At 40.0% G+C, this 19,134-nt stretch overlaps 1 protein-coding gene across 3 annotated transcripts; it reads left to right on the top strand.

Moving 5' to 3' along the window:
- The first annotated feature begins 3,887 nt into the window (after positions 1–3,887).
- On the top strand, positions 3,888–7,989 carry LOC144477564 (putative cytochrome P450 28d1). 3 transcript variants are annotated; one of them, XR_013495215.1, is made up of 3 exons: positions 3,888–5,471; positions 6,044–7,017; positions 7,099–7,989. XR_013495215.1 is itself a non-coding variant. In XM_078195299.1 (2 exons), the coding sequence occupies exon 1, from the start codon at positions 3,945–3,947 to the stop codon at positions 5,448–5,450; it is 1,506 nt and encodes a 501-aa protein (XP_078051425.1). In that variant the 5' UTR covers positions 3,888–3,944; the 3' UTR covers positions 5,451–5,471; positions 6,044–7,989. The 3 variants fall into 3 exon arrangements, 2 of the variants coding, with proteins under 2 accessions (XP_078051425.1, XP_078051420.1); XM_078195299.1 differs by having other exon boundaries at positions 6,044–7,989; XM_078195294.1 differs by lacking the exons at positions 6,044–7,017; positions 7,099–7,989 and adding an exon at positions 5,554–5,867.
- The last annotated feature ends 11,145 nt before the right edge of the window (positions 7,990–19,134 follow it).

The following is a 19,134-nucleotide window of genomic DNA, read 5'->3' as shown; positions in this document are numbered from 1 at the left end:
TCCGAATGAGATTTCATTGGAATAAGGATTTGTTCGTACAAGAATTCGTACGGAAAATAATCGACTTAAATTCAAATGATAGAATATAAAATGTTTTTTTTATCATAGTACTACTTCTTTTTTTCAAAAGTTTTTTACTTTTGAGTGGATTGATCATTGACGCACAGCTAAATAGTGTTTCTACAGCTGTTAATAAACTGCAAAAATTTATTCGAGCAACTATTGTTTACTATAGAAACTAAGATTATGTACATTTAGTAACTTTAGCGTAATGATTCGATCACACATGTACTCGATACAATCGATACCATATAAGGCAATTGCCTAGATTAGATAATAGGGTGATCTGTCCAGTGAATCAGCACTTAAGCTGCGTGTTTGATAAAATGATCATCCGCAAATCGCTATTTAATGCCCTGATTGATATTATCGTAAGCGAGCTGTTTCGCTAGTAAGTTCGCATATCTCCGAACATAATTCCAGCATTTTTAATAATTATAGCATTTCCTAAAAATGTAATATAAGATTTTGTGAAAGATATATTAAACAAACAATAAATAAGTAAGAATTTTAACTGAATGAACTGTAATATTTCTTTTAATAATGTTACAAACAAAATTTAATACAGTTTTATTGAGCGCACTTTAAAATATAAATTCTATGTTAAAAAGAAATTCTATGTAAATATAAACATCAACTGATGGAATTATCATTGCGATGTATGTGTCATTCTATATATGTATACATACGCGCATTAACTTGATAACAAAATATTTATATACCACCTACATTGATCAATTCAATACTGCAAACTCCCAACAAATTCGATATTATAACAATATTGATTTTTTACCGATATAAACAGGCAACACTCGCAGTAATTGGAAAAAATAAATTCCTGCAATAAATATAATTGAATAAATATTATTTTATTATTTCAGTTTCAGTAATTATATTTTATTACTTTAAGAGGTGTGTCTTCATAACCTATGGTTCTAAAGTATTGTAGAACCAAGGCTAATTTTATGAAAGCGCGCAAGAATATACCATGATGAATTGTTGCATCGATACAATTGTATTGCGTAGTCGTATGTCCTTAATGAATAGCCGAAGCAAACAAACGATACAATAGAGAAAACATTATGAAATTGAATGAACAGCTTACACAATTGTGTAATATATAATACCAGAGTGTAGCTCGTACAAAGCAAATACCGTTTCGTGATACTATAAATCAACTTCGGACGTTTATGCAAATGAATGCTTTCACGTTTATGCAAATGTTTCTTTCTGAACAATTGGAATTCACAGTTAACATATCACCTTTTATCCGGAGCATTATCTGGTCACGAGTGAAATGAAAAACTCGTTCCTTGATTAATTCGTAACATATACAATCTTTATAAAAGCATCAAAAAATGAAATACAGTCTTGAATTTTATAGCTTGTATTTTATAGGAAAACGAAGGTATAAAACCTGGCGCCACTTTACTTTCACCTAATTTATGATAGGGTACAGAGTAAAATTTTATTTACTAGAAAAATTACCTGCCTATTTAAAATACAACAGAACTTTCCCTTCAACCCAATATATTGACCTGTCGACGGGTTCGTTCACGCAGGTCTCAAAGTGGTGACCGACGACGCCCGATAATTCTGAGATTAGTCGCGTCGCGTCGAGTGGTTCGGCTATCGCAGCCGACCGTGGCTATCTCGTGTATGATCTTCTTGTGACCGAACACTGGTTGCACTCTTACTTGATATCTAATGACGCACGAGACATAACTGCTTGTAAATTATTGTGCTTCAAATCACGAGCAATAGAAATCACGCTGTTAAATCGAAATATCATAGATTCGTGGGAGCATTGAACGGATTGGCTGCTCTTATCCGATGAATTCGCGGGATCTGGTGAAAAGTTTCTCCCACGTGGCCCCGTATCGTAAGATTAGTCGTTCTCCGGCTTTTGAAACGCTCCGTGGAACATTGCCGAACCCGTGCCACGGTCATAACGAAACTTCTCCAACTTGTTGCCCGCACACGGAAACTTTTCTACCGACCTGCACGCTGTAAAATCGCCGCCCCTTTGCACGATCATAGTTTTTCACGAACGTTCACCGCTCCGGTTCCAAGAGGGCTAAACAACTTTCGCAACTTGTTGCCACTGACTTACTCCTGGCCGGGGTCGATGTAGTATTTGGCTTCTAAGATCGACCGCTCATGTCTTCTTTTGCTCCTCGACTTCCCACTTTTCTCCAACTGTCTCGTTAGCTCTCCTGGTAAACCGCTTCGTGGATTCCATGTTTTTCTGACCGAGGATCTTCGCGGTAAATACACAAGAATTAATATAGTAACGAATAACACGGATTTTTGTTGTCCTTCCATGTCCAGCACACGAATCTTATAGAACTTTGTCTATTCATTTACATTAACCATTTGCGCTTGAAGCCATTTGAACTGGAAATCTAAAATAATTTCCCGGGCTTATAGTATCTCCATTTTAAATAAGAAAATTCATTCTGTGCATTTGAAATCGAGTCTCGGCACTCGCATAACAATTACATTGTTAACAACTTTTCAAATCTGAGCTTCAGCGATATCTATAACAATTACGTTTGAACGTGTTAGAAAATTTTTAATGGCGCCGCAGAGTCGCCACTCGAGTGCAAATGGCTAAACCTACCTATTACATTAAACCTATTATTAAATCTATTATTAAGCCTATTACTATGAAACCTAAAATTAAACAAATTCTTTCCTAGAATTGTGAGCTTCTTAAAACTTACAAGCTCGCAACCACCTAATAAAAAGTGTATTTACTATATAGATACGTGTTGATATTTCAAAATAAATATTAAATCTGGTTGGAAAGAATAATATTAAATTGCTCGAAACTTCGCTTCAACGCACGAGATTTACAGAAAAGAAACGAAGCAATTTTATAAAACCAAAAATAAAACTAAAGTTTACACTGCAGCTGGATCGATATGTACGTCTGAAATTTCAAACTGTAAAGGTTCATAATACCTGTGATTTAAAAAGAAACTTACCAAAGTTTTCATAAAGATGACCGATCCATAATGGTCACTATATTGGAGGGCGGGACTACGTCTGTAACAAACGGCGCAGTTTTTGTAGAACGTGAGATGCAGATAGAGAAACGTACTGTATCAATTTAGCGTGCAGTGGCGTAGCGTTCCATTGTCGCTATTGTTATGAAACTCTATTGTCTTCGCTATTTTTGAATCAATCCTCCAATATGCTAGATTGGTATAGCCATTTCGTATAAAGCAGCTTCTTTTCTGATTATGTTTGTTTCTGCTTCCATGATTTCATAAAGTCTATTTAAAATTGTGAAATCAATCATGAAAGACGAGACAAGTCCAGCCAGTGTTATCGAAAATGTTAAGAATGGAATACACCAAACTGGAAAGTTTATTACAAAACTGCTCACACGTTGAATTAAAGCCCTTTGATAAATTAAATGGTATATTAAACATGAACTAATTATGCATACAGCTAAATTGTCGCAATTAATATTACACAAATCGAACAGTCATATCCACAAATACCGCTATCACAGGGGCTTCAATTCTGGAACTACTAATTATGAAGAAAAAAATTCCGTAATCGCCGTGTCAATCAGCGTGGCAACCACGTTCATCCCGTGCGCAACAAATATACGGTAAACAGGAAATTCGCAGGACATCGTTTACAGATTAATGCAACACGGTTCCGTGTCGCGGAGTGTGTTCGATCTCGATGGCGCGAGAGTTTCAATTTTCAGCATCGGCGCCAGTGCCTCTCGTTCAATTGTATAACAACTGTGACGTTTATCATCTCTTGATTACCCGCGCGAGGCGTTAACGCAAGAGTTGAATCTCGTACTTCACCGGAGTAGCGGCAGTTAACTGCCGGGATCGCTCGCGGCGCGTACAGAGGACATGGCAACCACGACATTGACATTGCTCCTCGGAGCTCTCGTACTACTTGCGGTCTACATGGTCAAGGCGTACACCTTCTGGCAGCGACGTAAGATCCCGATCCCGGACGGGTGGTGGCCGTTCCTGGGCCACATGTGGCCGATATACACAGTCACGAAAAGCATGGCAGACCACTTCGAGGATCTGTACAACAAGTGCAATAAGCACAGCATGTTCGGCATGTACAACGGATTCGCGCCCACGCTGGTGGTGCGCGAGCCGCAGCTGATAAAACAGGTTCTGCAAAGCAGCTTCGCGAACTTCCACAAGAATGGTTTCCAAGTGTCGCCGAAGACGGACCCTCTGTTAGCCATGAATCCGTTCTTCGCTTACGGCGAAGCGTGGCAGAACGGAAGAAAGCGATTCACCACCGCGTTTTCCAATGCCCGTCTGAAGAACCTGTACACCGGCGTGACCGAGGTGTGCAAGAAACAGCAGGCGTTCTTGGAGAAGCAGCTGAAGTCGCGGGACAAGTACGAGGTCGAGCTGAAACACTTCTTCGGAAGGTTCACAGCCGAGTCCGTGGCGAACGCCGGCTTGGGTATCGAAGGGTACAGCTACGAGGACAACCCGCCACCGAACGCGTTCCACTCTATCGGCCTGGCAATCTTCACTCCGAGCTTCTTCAAAGCGTTCTTAACCAACATTTTCATCTACAAAACGAATGTGGCCAGATTCTTCGAAATCTCGTTCCTGGATCAGAAAGTGAACGAGTTCTTCAGACGCGTCGTGCGGGAGAACTTGGAGTTCAGACGCAAGAATTCGACACCCAAGCACGACTTCTTCCAGCTGATGGTCGACTTGGAGAAGTCTGAGGGCACGATGAACGAGGAAAGGATCGTATCTAACTCGCTTTCCCTTTTCATCGACGGTTTCGAGACCAGCAGATTGACGCTCACCTTCACCGGCTACTATTTGGCATTATATCCTGAGGTCCAGGAGAAGCTGAGGAATGAAATTCGAACGACGATCGCCGCACACAACGGCGTGCTAACGTTCGAAGCCCTCAAGGATTTAAAGTATATGGATCAAGTGATCAGCGAGTCGCAACGTAAGCAGGCGGTCGTGATATTCTTGAAGAAGATATGCACTAATGAGTGCGAACTGGTCGGTTCGGACGGATTGAGTGTGCGCGTGGAACCTGGCATGAATGTGCACGTACCTATTGGACCGCTGCACCGCGATGCCGAATATTGGAGCGATCCGGATGTGTTTGATCCGGATCGGTTCAGCGAGGAGAGGAAGCGAGACATACAGAAGATGAGCTTCCTTCCGTTTGGCGAGGGCCCGCGAATGTGCGTCGGAATGAAGATGGCAATCTTGATGGTCAAATCCTGCTTAGCTACTTTCTTGAACAATTATCAGATAGAGCTGTCGCCGAAGACTACGGTGCCGTTAAAGTTGTCCAAATATCATTTCTTGCCCGAATCTGTTTCCGGCGTTTGGGTAAATGTTTCGAAACTATAAAGTATTTCGTAGCTCTGTTTAGTAAGTACAGATTATTCAAACATATTGATTTTGTTACACATGCGGTTTCATTTATATTTAATAATTCGTTTCTGTTTAACAGTTCCAAGTTGTGGCCACTCAGGTTTCGGTTTTCGATTCTCCTATACTTTATGTTCAAATTTCTTCTACATTTGTAGTAACCCCGGCGTCTGTTTTACCGCGAAACGTGCTCGAATATACAAGATTTAACGTAGTGGAAGCTGCAGTTTTTCGCGAATATTATTTACGTGATTTACAAACACTTTGTTACAAAGGATAAACTTGTTAGAATTGTATTATATATTAAAATGTCATAAAAATCGAAGAGGACTTCTTTTGTAAATAATTATTCTTCCGAATCGTTATAATTCAATTAAATCGTTATTCTTTTGTTCATTACTGTGTATGAGTTTCAACGCCTTTAGGCAACTCGCACATTTCACCGAGTCCGCAAACTGGAAACATTCGCGCAATAAGCTCGTTCATATGTATAATAGTGTGCTGCATATTGCAAAATCTATCTTTTAAATGACAATGTTCAGAATGTGTGTAATATCAGTTTTTTCTTTCAGCTATTAAAAGTTGATGAAAAATTCACCAGTATCTATGTAACAAATAGATCAACGTCTAAAAGAAACGCAAAATCTTCTTCGCATAAATAAAATTTATCGATTTGCAATCTTTCCAATTTCAAGTAACAAATAAAGTAACGTCCATGAGAGTACAATTTTGCTCATTTATTGTAACGTTAGTCATTTTTCGAGTATTAAAAATTTATCAAGATCGCGAACCTGTGCGATTTTAAATACGAGATAAATTAATTCCGTAAGAAATGCTAGACGTTTGAGCCTTTCGAAATGTCTATCGAGAATATCGAAGACTTTTGCGGCCGACTGTATCCGGATTGGAGATTTGGATGATTGGATAATGGCGAAGCGGATTCACCGGTCCGTGAGCACGTCGCAAGCGATGCAATTGCACAGTTGCACAGGGAAATTATCCAGACGGCATGGCAGGCGGAAGAAGCTGTATCGACCTCGAACGGCCTCTCGCGGCTCTTCCCCCGCAGCAGGAACACAACGACGACGTCGCACAACGGCGCGGCAGCCAGGTCTCCTTAAACTTTAAACTCGGCGCTCTCGCGAGAGGGAGAGACCTGACTCAAGACCCTCCCGGCCGGGATGAGATGAATATTTTAGGTGACTCGAGTGTCCTCTAAAATACGTCGATGAATCCGTTGGCGGCCGTGCACGCCAGGACGCTCCGAATTTATCGCGCGGCTCGGCCAACTCTAGAGAAGGAAGAAGCCGGTAGGACATGCATTAGCGTCGGCCATCGCTGTCGTTTCATGGCCAGCAAAAACAAATTACGGGATGGTTATAGATTGGTCGACGTTCAGTGCCCTAACGATAGTTGTTCAGACGCATCGCAAGAAAATGGAGGGCGACGTTTTAGCGAGACTATGGCATCGGGATCGGCTAAATTCACCTTCGGCTCTCAAGGAAAAAATGTTTCGTAGCTAGGTGCATCCAAAGAAGGTCCTTGGGTAAATAGGCTTCACCGATTTTCATAAATCGTGCACGTAGTCTAAAGCTGACGATGGCATGCAACAAGTATTTCTTTGCAGCAAACAGCGTATACGATTATTTTGGGTAGTACGAACTTTGATACAATCACATGAGCGATTAGGCTGTACTTGAAACGGTGAATAATGACAGAGAATTGTACATGATCTGAGGGTGATTCGGTAATCGAGGCACGGAAGATATAGTCGTTGTTAATAATAGATTAACAGCAATTAAATACATAAATATATTAAAAAGTATGTAAATATTTGATCCTGCAAACCTGCATTGGGAAAAATACAATCCAAGTAATTATTAACGATTATAACTTGTTAGTCTTTATAGATTGGTTATTAATTTTAATATATTTATATATTTAACTGCTAATAACGACTAAGAACGAATCTGTAAGAATTTATAGCAATCAAGGAGTTATAATCGTTGATCATTAATCAGATTAACACCTGTACAGCTTCCTTATTTTTACAAATCGAAGTAAATGATTTTGTACACATATTTTCAAAGAGTTGCTCTTAAAGAAAATGAAATAGAAAAGGAAAACAATTTTTAATTGCTAGACCGAAATGACGAGTATCCCTTTAAATAATCGAATATGCAGCCAATTAACACAGCCTCGACTGGCCCGTGGAAAAGTAATAAAACGCAATTCAACCGTTCCCGCGTTCCTAGACAAATAATAAACGCTCATCGCCCGCCATTTATTTGGCGTCCCCTCCCGCGATCCCTCAGTCGCGAGCCGAACAGGAAGATGAAAAGTAAATTTGCGGAAATGCTGTTTAATGTTTAAGATTCACTCGACTGTAGGAGTATTAAATTATTGCGAAAAAAAGCAGAAGCACTCGAGAAGGAGCAGCCCCAGAGGAGAGGCCTGCGGAAGAAGCCTGAAGTCGTAAAGGGGTTGGTCTCCGGCAGTCGGATCAAATAAATGCTGTCTTGATCGGCAGAGCAAACACGTCCGCTTTCGCGAAGAAAAAAAAAAGAAAGAGGAAGGGTGGGAGAAAGAGAAGGGAAAACAGGGCGGCTCCTTGCGAGAGTCACCGTTCGTGAGCACCGTAGTCTCTTATCCGTTCCAGATTTGCCCGCCACTCGTTCCTCCTCCCTTTTTATTCGTGCCGGTCCTTCCTCGCCGACAAGGGCGGCAGAGTCTGCAAATTCAATCTTACCGGCGACTTCTACCGACCTACACAGTTTGTTCCGCCTATTGATTCCGAGTCCGTTCTCCGGCTTACCTTCGCCGGACCCTCGTCGGCCCCGCTTCATGGAAACCGACTCCCGGCGCGGCCAGCGAACGGAGCCACAAAAGGTCAGATTCTGGAAGCAGCCCAATTTTTCGCGAAAGGAAACTTCGTCCGAATATAATCCTTCCCGTTTTTCCCAATTCGCCGGGGACGGGTCCGTCCACGGGATATACCTGGAATACTCGCGCTGTAATCCCCGACGAGAAATTAACCTCTGAAAAGAGATAACTCGCCCAGCTGGCTGGGGCAATCGACATTTTCGTTACGGAAATGAATATGGTAAATATTTTCAGAATCACGTTAACCATTAAGTTTAGGCTCGTCGTTGGTTTGTACTTTTCTTCTAAAAATTTAATATCCTTTCTTTCGTTTAAAAATGGCAGGCTGGTCTCGAAACTTTGGAAACTATACAATGTGCAAATAAAGTGAACACGACGTTAACTCTCCTTTAAATTCTATAACTTCTGTATTTAACCATTTTTAAATAAACGCATAATATCGAAGTTATTTGGCGTGTACGAGTTATCTAACTCACCTTGTATGCAGACTATATATTTAACAACCGGAGTAATTATGTCAATTTGCTCAATTAATCCTTAGTACCCTAGTATTAGTAACCCTAATACATATAAAATATTTGACTTATATATTTCCTTCATAAATAATAAAGAATATTGTCAACATCAATGATCAACAAGTGAATAGCGATATTTTCTAGTATCTTAAGCGTATCTAGTATCTAAAACCTCCATTGTGAAATGAGTTGTATAAGAGTTAATTTCTCCGTATACAGGATAAAAATAATTCCGGGAAGCAGCTGCTACATATATATTTTCGTGCATCGACCCATTTACCGCGAAGGAAACTCCAGAATTCGGCAACCGCGCAGTCTTAATCCCCCTTAACTTATTAATGCGCATCTCGTATCTAAGTACGTATATAGCCGTGATCATTTATCGGATGACTGCCGGAAGTCCCTAGCGAGCATCGTATCCCAGAGTACTCATAACTCAAGAGGAACTGTCTGATGACTGGTGGCGCGGTGGCAACGCGGTTTGCGAAGAGATTGTAGTTCCGCGATTGGAATTATCTTTCGCGCACCGAAATCGATCACTGATACAGATGTGGTTCGTTAAGATGGCGGGGCGTTAACGAAATTCGAGCGATGGCTGGAAATCTTATCGTGTTCGGCTCACGGAACGTCTGGAGCAACCCGTGCAACAACCCCCAGCGTTCCGCGGAGATCTGATTCCGGCAAAGTGCTGGTAACAGTGAGATCAAAGGAGGATGTGGATATTCATGGTACCGGGGCTATGGTTGCCCGACCCGGAGCAAAGTGCAAATGCCACCGCCATGGATGCACATAAACGGTAATCCACGTGCAATGTGATTAATAATAATTTGCCGGTCGGCATAAGCGGAACCGATTAGTCGGCTTAGCCAAGCGTTATGGTAATTGGGAGCTATTACTCGCAGAGTGCTCCCTCCCTCGTCCCCTTTCTCTTCTCTCAATTTCTCACCTCTCTCTCTCAATCTCTCTCTCTCTGTTTCTCTCTTTCTCTTCTCATTGTCTCTCTCTCTCTCTCTTTGCCTCTCGCACATATACTCTCTTTCTCCTCTCACTTTAAGTATACTCCCTCTCTTCCTCTCTACCACACACTCTCTTCCTCTCGCTCAATCTCTGTCTCTGCTCTCTGACTATCTCTCTCTTTCCCTTTCTTCTTCTACTCTCCTATCTCACCACACACTCTCTCTCTCTCTCTCTCTCTCTCTCTCTCTCTCTCACTCTCTCTCTCTCTCCAACACTCTACCACTAGACTAATTGACTTAAATTCTTTTTAATGCTAAAAGACCTAGCCTACTCGACAATAGCTAAAATATCTTTCTTTTAATTTTGCCATTGCTTTGAATGACCAAAAAATAAAGAACTCGCATTTGTCGAGCTATTTTTTTTTAACATGAACGTATTACGAAAATTTAAACAATACCTTTTGCAGATCTCGCTGACTTACACGCATACTGATAATAACATTGAAACCCTGTGCGAAATGATGTACCTATAATTTGCGAGATAATTGCGTGAATGAATTAAAACGGGACACCCTGTATCGGATGATATCTAGTAAGCTCCGCATTCGACACTGCATGCTATTTGTATTCAATCTTGACAAAATCATGATTGAAACTACGCAAATGATTTGTGTCGTCCATAATGAAGGAAGTGTGACTGACAACTCATTCGTCTGTCATGACTGCATCTGATTATCATTTATTTAGCTCTCTGCAACACCATTTAACATGTACCAAATCTACTGACAGTGTCCGAAAATGTGTCATCGTGTTTATTAGTTTACGATAGTTTTGCTTTAATATGTAAGATCTTTAGCAACAAAGATGCATAAAATTTGTATTTTGCCTTAACATTGAATTATAACTAACACTTGAATGATCAATGGAATCTAATTAAGAGTTAATTATTTTCTTTATTTTTGTAACTATTGACCTATTGTTCTAGAAAAATGCTAAAACAGATAAATAAGTGATCTAGTGAATCAATAGTGTTTACTATAAGTGACCTAGTAGTAATTATTGATATATCAACGTCATCACTGGCTTTGTAATGCATAAAGAGACTCTATTAAATGCTACACCCTCTATATTTTATCTATCTCGTCTGCCGCGTTTAAATCGAGTTTCCTTTGACCAACCTGTGCCAGTCTTGCCTTCCTTACCACTCTGACCACCGTGTACATTCTACACATCTCGGTGGCGCTAATTTGAGTATCCTTTGACAATCCTATAGACCCGACCTATCCTATCTGACCGATCTACTTTACATATCCTGTAAACCCCGTATCTCATAGCTGCTTCATCCAATCTATCTGTTCTGCTACCTTGTCTACCCTGTTTTCTATGTACTCGAAACACCTGCGTTCCTCGTCTTCCCTCCTATGTCCTCTCTCCAGCTAAACTATTCTAACTCGCGTATCTTATCTATCTCATCACCGCATCCTGCCCATTCTACAAATCCCGTACCCCATACTTACCTTGTACACCCTATGCATTGTGTACACCCATCTATTCTACCTGCACTAGCTGTCCTTTGTTCCCTTTGCCACCAGTGCACACTACTTTGTTTACCGAATGCACTTTGACTCTATCGAGCGCAAGGCTTTCCAGAAAATGACTCCTTAAGATACGCGAATCTGACGCGAAGATTAGCGAGGATTGGTGAACACTACAAGTGAATAATGAAATTGAAGCTATTAATTGTCCGTTTTATCCTGAATACAGTTAATTGAAATTTGAAACCTGGTGAACGTGAATTTGAATTTTTTCGCTTTCACATAAAATACATATATGGACAACGCTTCGCTGGTCAACCGAACGTCCCAGTTCACCAAATTCAATTAACGTGAGTTAATTTACAAGAATTTCATCGTCCGGCTGTAATATGATGTTGCATTTGTAATACTACAGCATTTATATAAACTGTGCAAACTTGTTGTTTATTCTTGTAATTTGTTTGCGAAATAAATTAGCGTTGCCGAGAACGTAGTTTTCGAATCGTCGTTCCATTTTCAAATACTTTTTCGAGCCACTCTACACATGCATTCAACCCAACATGTTGAAATGCAAAGCGAACTTTTCAGGCAAGAACAAACGTAGAAAGTCTTTCGGGTCAAACTGCTTCTCCAGCCAAAATGTCTTCCCAGCTACCCCGCGTTTCTCGCTTTTTCTTTTGCGCTATTATCATCGTGTTCACTGACCGTTTCGGCCCCCTTGTACCGGTTCTCGCGTCAAGTCGCATTACTCGAGATCATTCCCAGGTCCCAGCGATCCTACGGTACTCTATGTTGTGGGGAATTCCTGTCATCTGTCCAACTCTCGTTCGATTTTCCGTGTCGGTGAACAAATGCTCGGGACGATACTGCGCGAGGACGGATCCGTCTGGTTGGATTCAATCTATCGAGCGAAAGCATTTTTAGATTTTCTTCGGGGGGGATAGTCTCGTGTCTGAGAAATACGGGTCCTCGAAGAATTGGAAAGTAAGACGTTAAGGCCCGAGGAAAAAACGATTACGCAATTCCGCGAGTGTATAAAATGTTCGTTGAACAACGCTGTCGGGCGAGACGTATCCGAGTGATCGCATACTTGCTAACGTGAAACTATATATAGACACGATCTTTAGAATGTCTTATCGCCTTGTTACAAATACTATGTTATTGTCGTAAAAAGTAGGCAATATTTCTTAATAAACGGCGTCGTTGTAACAAAGGAGCAGTATAAAAATGGTTTATGAATTAAAAAAATTTATGAATATAAAATATAAACTGTAGAAGAAACTAAATGTAGGAGTATCGAAAGTCAATCACAAGACAAGCTGCTGAGAAGTATTAATTCATTAAATCATTTCATGTCATTATCACATCATATTAAATGATTTCCATGTCATTAGTACCGTTTAAAAATTATTTATGCATCTTCGAGTCGTGGATATTATTGAATTTGTATTTATAATTAATGTAACATCAATGCAACAGTTTGCTTGCAGTTTCGCTGTTGTGTAATGAAAGCGTAACAGAAATACGACAGAGACGTTTAACATTTGCTAAAGGAACGTGATAAATCTGTAACTGAATAGAATAAAAAGAAGGTTGTTCCTCCGTGGACTACCCGGAAATATCTTTTCCGGGTTACTCGCCGCTGAACCAACAAGTAGTCCACGAAAGAAATCCATTTCTAAGGTTACAGTGGTAATTGTTCCCGATTACTGTACTTCACACGTACGCTCACAAAGAGTTGCGGTTGCGGGGCGAGTCCATCTCACTTGATAACTTCCTTCACGTACCGTGAAGCCAAATGGGAAAAAGCTTCGCGCTCTTTGCCTCAAGTTTGCCAAGTGTTTCCAGTCCGCCCGCGGTCTCCCGGCAACGCGACTTGACAAAAAGAGGCCGCGAGAGGAGAGAAAGAGAGAAACGGAGAAAGAAAGAGAGAAAGGCGCCCCGTCCTTCTACCCTCCCGCCGCGGAACACCCTTTTACTCCTTCATTTGCTCGGCCAACACGGCCGTCTCGCAGTATTTCTACCCAATTAAGCACGAATTTTTCTCGTAATTCGTCCATTAACTCGCATTTTAATTACGCTTCCACGCAATAAAGTCTCGCGCGAGCGAATTAAAACATAACTTGCTAATTAGCCAGTTAAGCACGGAACGTCCAATCTCGTTCAATATTGAGCCAGAGCATTAGCGACTTATTTAACGAGACTTCGAGCCGCCGCGCCAGCGAAAAACTTGCACGAACCAGCTGTTGTCCACTTTGTCCGGTTTTTCCCGTTTGCTAAGGTCCAGGCGCTTTCTACTTCTAATTTCAGTTAATTTTTACACGGTTTTCTCTGTCTATTCGCGTTGCCGTTGACTCAGTCTACTGACGCTAGCAACAAACAGACTTGTGTAGAGTTAGAATTGAAGTAGAATCATGATTGCAAACTCGATTACATTGCAATTCATAATTCAGATCGCTATCGAATTAATTTACAAAGCAATACAATTATATTGTAATGCGTAATTATTCATAGGAAAAGCGACGCCGCCAACGCGCGAAATCACTTTTTGCACCGACCCGATTCCAATCATTCAATTGTCATACCTATGCAACCATACTATATATTCACATACAATTTTATACCACTACATTTATACATCATTACAAGTGAAATAAAGAAAGATAGCGAAAATTTGTATCTGTATTTCAATTACATTATGTGTTAATTATATTGAAATTCAATTACATTATATGCCAATTATATTGTATTTAATTTGCACGGTAATTCAATTATATTATATGCCATTTATATTCTATTTCAATTACACAGTATTTCGATTACATTGAATTCAATTACGGTAGTGATTAAAATAATATCAATTCAATTGCGTAATTGATTTATAATGTAATTCAATTAGCAGAACCCTGCCGACATATAATCTAAATGCAATTGCAGATGCTTTACCATATTCAGGTATTTAGGAACTCAGAACACGGCACTTTAATTAGTTTTACAGAGAATCATGCGACATTTTGAAGAAAGTATTTGACACACTATATTTTTATAATGCTCCGGCTCGTTAAGTTTTAAACAGTTGCTAGTATTGGGAAAACTCTGCTTTTTTTATCTCAAATTGCAACTAACCGTGATTAGTGTAGAACCGTGGTTAAATTATAAATATCGTGTAGTGTTTGCCCAACTCTGCTTCAAACTTTGCATTCATTGTGAATTTTTATAGAGTTATATATTTACATTCTGGAATCGACGCGGTCGTGTGCAATTGATAGAGTCTGTGGTTGTTTTATCCGATGAATAAAAAAAGCGAAGCGACGCGAAACAACGTCAAAAATGAAAAACATATGCAAAATCAATTTGGGTTTCGTCACAGCGAATACGAAATTATGGTTGTCGGAAGTGTGTGACGCATGCAGCGAACCTGTTAATTTATGCATAGCGATATTCCCTAATTACTCCTCATGAATTAACATTCTCCACAAATTTGTTTATGCTAAAAACAAACGTACGGACTTAATAAAAGCTATCTGATAAAAGAATAGCACTGAAATTTGCAGAAAATTCTCATTACTTGAATAAAATTATCAAAATTTAGGAAACAGAGTTCTATTTTCACGTACAAAAATTGCAACAGCGACACCATTAGAAAAATATCACAATACGATTGCATTATTTATAACTTATTAAAATTATTCATCGCAAAATTAATTAATTATGCATTTCCTGTATTTGCAATCAATTTTCAGAACGTTCATTTCGTAGAAAGAAGCCGGGCAACCGTCTTTGCTTTTCAATAAGCGATCCCCAACTTGTAAAAACGACATTATCTTTTTCTTAGCGGTTCGCCGAAAGCTGTTGCCTGTGTGCCCAATGCATCGGCTGCTGGCTTGTTGTTGGGCGAAATTAGCTGCTCGACCGAAAGGAAACAATTCTCCTCTCGTCACATTATACGGAAAAACGAGGCGGGAGTAGCGTCGAATTAATTACAGGGCCGGTATTGTCGTAAAATACAGGGGGTCGAGGAAGGACATTGGGGGTTGCAAGGCGGCATGCGTGAAATTCAACGCGAACCCGGCTACCCAAAATACTTGGCTGGAATTAGTAATTAAGTACTCGAGACAATTCCGAAAGCGAGTCGGCGTGACGTTCTGTAATTGCCGGACACTACGGGGATTTCAATTCGGTCGCGGCCGGGGATTTGCATACTTTGTGTTTTGTATGCGCCGCGCATACTAGCCGGCGGTATTACGAAATTCGGTCGCCACGCGAAATTCCTAACCCCCACCCTCCCACTCTCTCGCCCCTTTCTCCCACTCGCCGTCTCTATCTCTCTCTCTCTCGCTCCTTCTCTATTTCGCATAGTCGCTCTCTTCAGCGCGCACAGATACAACGCGCGTCTCTGCTCTCTCTCTCTCTCTCTCCTCTCTCTCTCCGCTGAACGTCGTTATAAACGAGTTACGAGTCCGTCGTCCCCTGGACGTCGTTATGAGTTCCACGTTTCACTGAACCCGCTCTTCACTTATGGACGACGGCAGAGATATGCAATAACGTGTCCTGGCCGTTTCGGTGCGTCCATGAATCGCCGCGGTGTCCCTCCTTTTTAATAGCGCGCCGACCGCTCCCCCACCGCGCGGACTGCCTACGGCCTCGCACTCTTTATTGGACGAATTAATTCCGTATTATCGTTCTTTCTTTCACGCCCGCGCCACGCAGCGATTTTTTTTAGAACCGCGTCCTAGTCCCGGTGGCCGCGTTCGCGAATCGAGTTTAAGATAAATGAATTTTTAATTAACAGAACTGCGCGTGCGACGGCGATCGATGCGAATATTTTTCGAGACGCGCCCGCTGCGCGCAACGCGTCGCAAACCGGAACTTCCGTATAAACTGTGATAGATCTCGAAGTCTTGGATTATCGAGAGTTATCGCCTTTCAATTTATCAAATGTCAGGAAGTTATCATTTTTTGAGTAATTATTGAATGAAGTTTAAAATTCACTGGACTCACTACACTGTAGTATCTATGAAACTAATTATTAATAATGATTATATATATATAATAATAAGTAATAACAATTATCGATTACATAATCGTGGCTCTTTAAGAACTTTTCGCAAGGTATTTTACAAATATAGTTGCCCACGATGCTAGACGCCAATAAGTAAGGCGAAACCGTGAAAGACAGTTGGAAAGTGATTAAATGAACAATAAATAACTAACAACGAAATAAATTACAGTATCTGAAATAGAAATTAGGTGAATTTTCATCCGGGTGATCGTATGACGGTTAACCCTTTTTAACGATGTTAATTTGAACTTCGACGGACCAACACGTAATATCAATTCCCCCCGGAGCTTGAATTCTTGCAATGGAATAAATTGAAACTCGAGTCTCTCGACACTGGGGTCACGGGGCAGGGGATGCACGAATATCTTTAACTTTGAGTCGCCTGGTCGCGATGCTCTATCGACTCTTAAATTAAACGCCCCCGCTTGCAGTTTCTTTTGCCACCGTACGAATACCGCAACAATTAAACTGCACTCTCGACGGGAGTGGCCCGGTCGAAGTTATTAGCCTGGAGTGGCTTCTAACGATGCAAGAGCCTCGGAGTACTTGCTGACTCGTGTTTTCGCACCCCCGATCAAAGCATTATGTCGAAGCGCCGCGTGTCTGATACACTTCAAGTAGGATAACTTGGCCGACGCGCTCGCTCGCTCGACAATCGCGATAACCGAAGCGTTTAATCAATCCAGAAACACGACGAACTACTTTCTGAACAAGTCGATCGACGGACCGTGACCAATGTACCGCTGAATCGTAAATGTTGATTTTCTGGGCGTCTTCGCAGGTTTGCCGTTCTTCTTACGTTCGTCGCCGATCAAATATTCAAAAGGTTCTCCTACCAGTTATAACATCATCTAATTTTTTAGTTTATGCTTTAACTGTCATTCATTTTTGGTGTTAATTTAACACTAGTTTCCAGTTTCAAAGTATATTAGTCCGCTATTTTTAGGCAAATCGAACTGTCATCTTTTTTTAAAGTAAATTGTATATATCTATTATTGTCAATGGAAAACCCTACAATGTAGAGATGAGGAAATATTTGTTTGGGCGTTGCGTGTCGATTTAACAAACATGAAATTTGTGAGCAAGAGAATACCGTGTCACTCCTTTCTTTGCCGGAGAAATACCTAGAAACTGCAGAGTTCAAATATACTATTTCCGAATGGATATACGTTTGAATGTATGTGAACTATACCGCGTGATTGAAAATTTGCACGATGAGTGACGGTAAAGGACGGAATAAGACCGGTTCGAAGCCATATATGGCGATATAAAAATATCGCAAACGTACATAGTGCACGCTGCGATAAGTATAGAAAAGCATCGTTTCATTTTCTGTAAAGAATGTAAATATGTTTTTCTTTATTTTCAATCACATATTTAGTTGAAATTGTTTGTCTTTTAATATAGTATATTGATCCTGTACGATAGTGTCAATTAGTATATCAAGCTGGAGAACTGAGGGGTGGGTGAGGGTTAATTTGTATCTGATGAAGACGAACTCCATGGTACCGAATGTTAATTTATTTTTAAATATTATGAACTATAATTTAGAAGTTAGTTATTTCTCCGATTATAATACGTATTTTTCTATCAATATTAAGTGTGAAATGTTAAAACTTCTACGAAAGCTAACAGCTCGATTTAACTTCTTAAGTATTCGGTGATGGATCCATTAGACCTTCCAAGGAATTTCTCCAAAAACTTTCTGAGATATTGCGACGCAGAATTGTCGGAACTATGAGAAGAAATGTATATTTCTTGTAGCAGGGAAAGAGCTTTTAAAAAAGAACAGATGAAAAACATTGTTGGACAACTGTGAGTGTGAAAATGAAAGTATATCCTATAAAGAAGAAAGAATGGAGCAACAAATCTGTGATCGTAGCAAAAGTAATACTTGCAACAATCATCGCAAAATATAAAACAGTTTTTATGAAAAACAAAAATGGTCTACGTTAATTGTAACAAACTGGAATAATATAAAAGTGAATTTTCTGTTTTAATTAATTTGATAGTTTGGAAATTTTCTAACAATTTTTTTAAATTCTTAAATGCCTTCAATTTTGATTAGTACATATATTTATTATTTACATAAACTCCGTAATCTATTCATAATACATTTGTATTATGTATTTAATGTAACATTAACATATTAAAGAAAAGAAAAAACTGAAGATAGAATAAACCAAAAATATCCACGAAGCAATAGAAAAAGTATAAAACATTTCTGTATATATTAAAAATTTATTGTCATTACGATTCAGAAGACCTTCAAAATTATTTTCCGCGTGAGAATTACGTATAACTTCGAAGTATGTGCATTATATTGAATTTACGGGTGGCGGTCGTAATTGTGTAACCGGAATTTTGTATTATTTGCCTGTAGTAAATATTGTTTTGTCCGAATTTATTTGCATTGGCACGTGGCGCCGTTCTCTGTATTACAATACTTAAAGTAACCACAGGCCGTCGTTGATACATGAATGAATTACCGTGTGGAACACTACCTATCACATAAAATTTATCGGGAAGTTGCTCGCAAAATATTGACCGCGGTACGTGTGCATTATAATGTTGAATTTAAAGCAGAATTTATATTTTCATAATTGTTGTCTCATCAATCATTACAAATCGGATGTATACTTTTCGGGAACGTATCCAATATTAAAACGTACGAAATACGACGAATATTTCGCGTTCGATCATTTTTCGATA

This window comes from Augochlora pura, chromosome 2 (genome assembly GCF_028453695.1).
Source record: "Augochlora pura isolate Apur16 chromosome 2, APUR_v2.2.1, whole genome shotgun sequence".
NCBI lineage: Eukaryota > Metazoa > Arthropoda > Insecta > Hymenoptera > Halictidae > Augochlora > Augochlora pura.
Note: the sequence above shows the minus strand (reverse complement) of the source record. Positions and strands in the feature narration are given on the sequence as shown.

Coding starts and splice junctions, on each gene's coding strand:
- LOC144477564 (XM_078195299.1), top strand. CDS start 3,945: ATGGCAACCACGACATTGACATTGCTCCTCGGAGCTCTCGTACTACTT.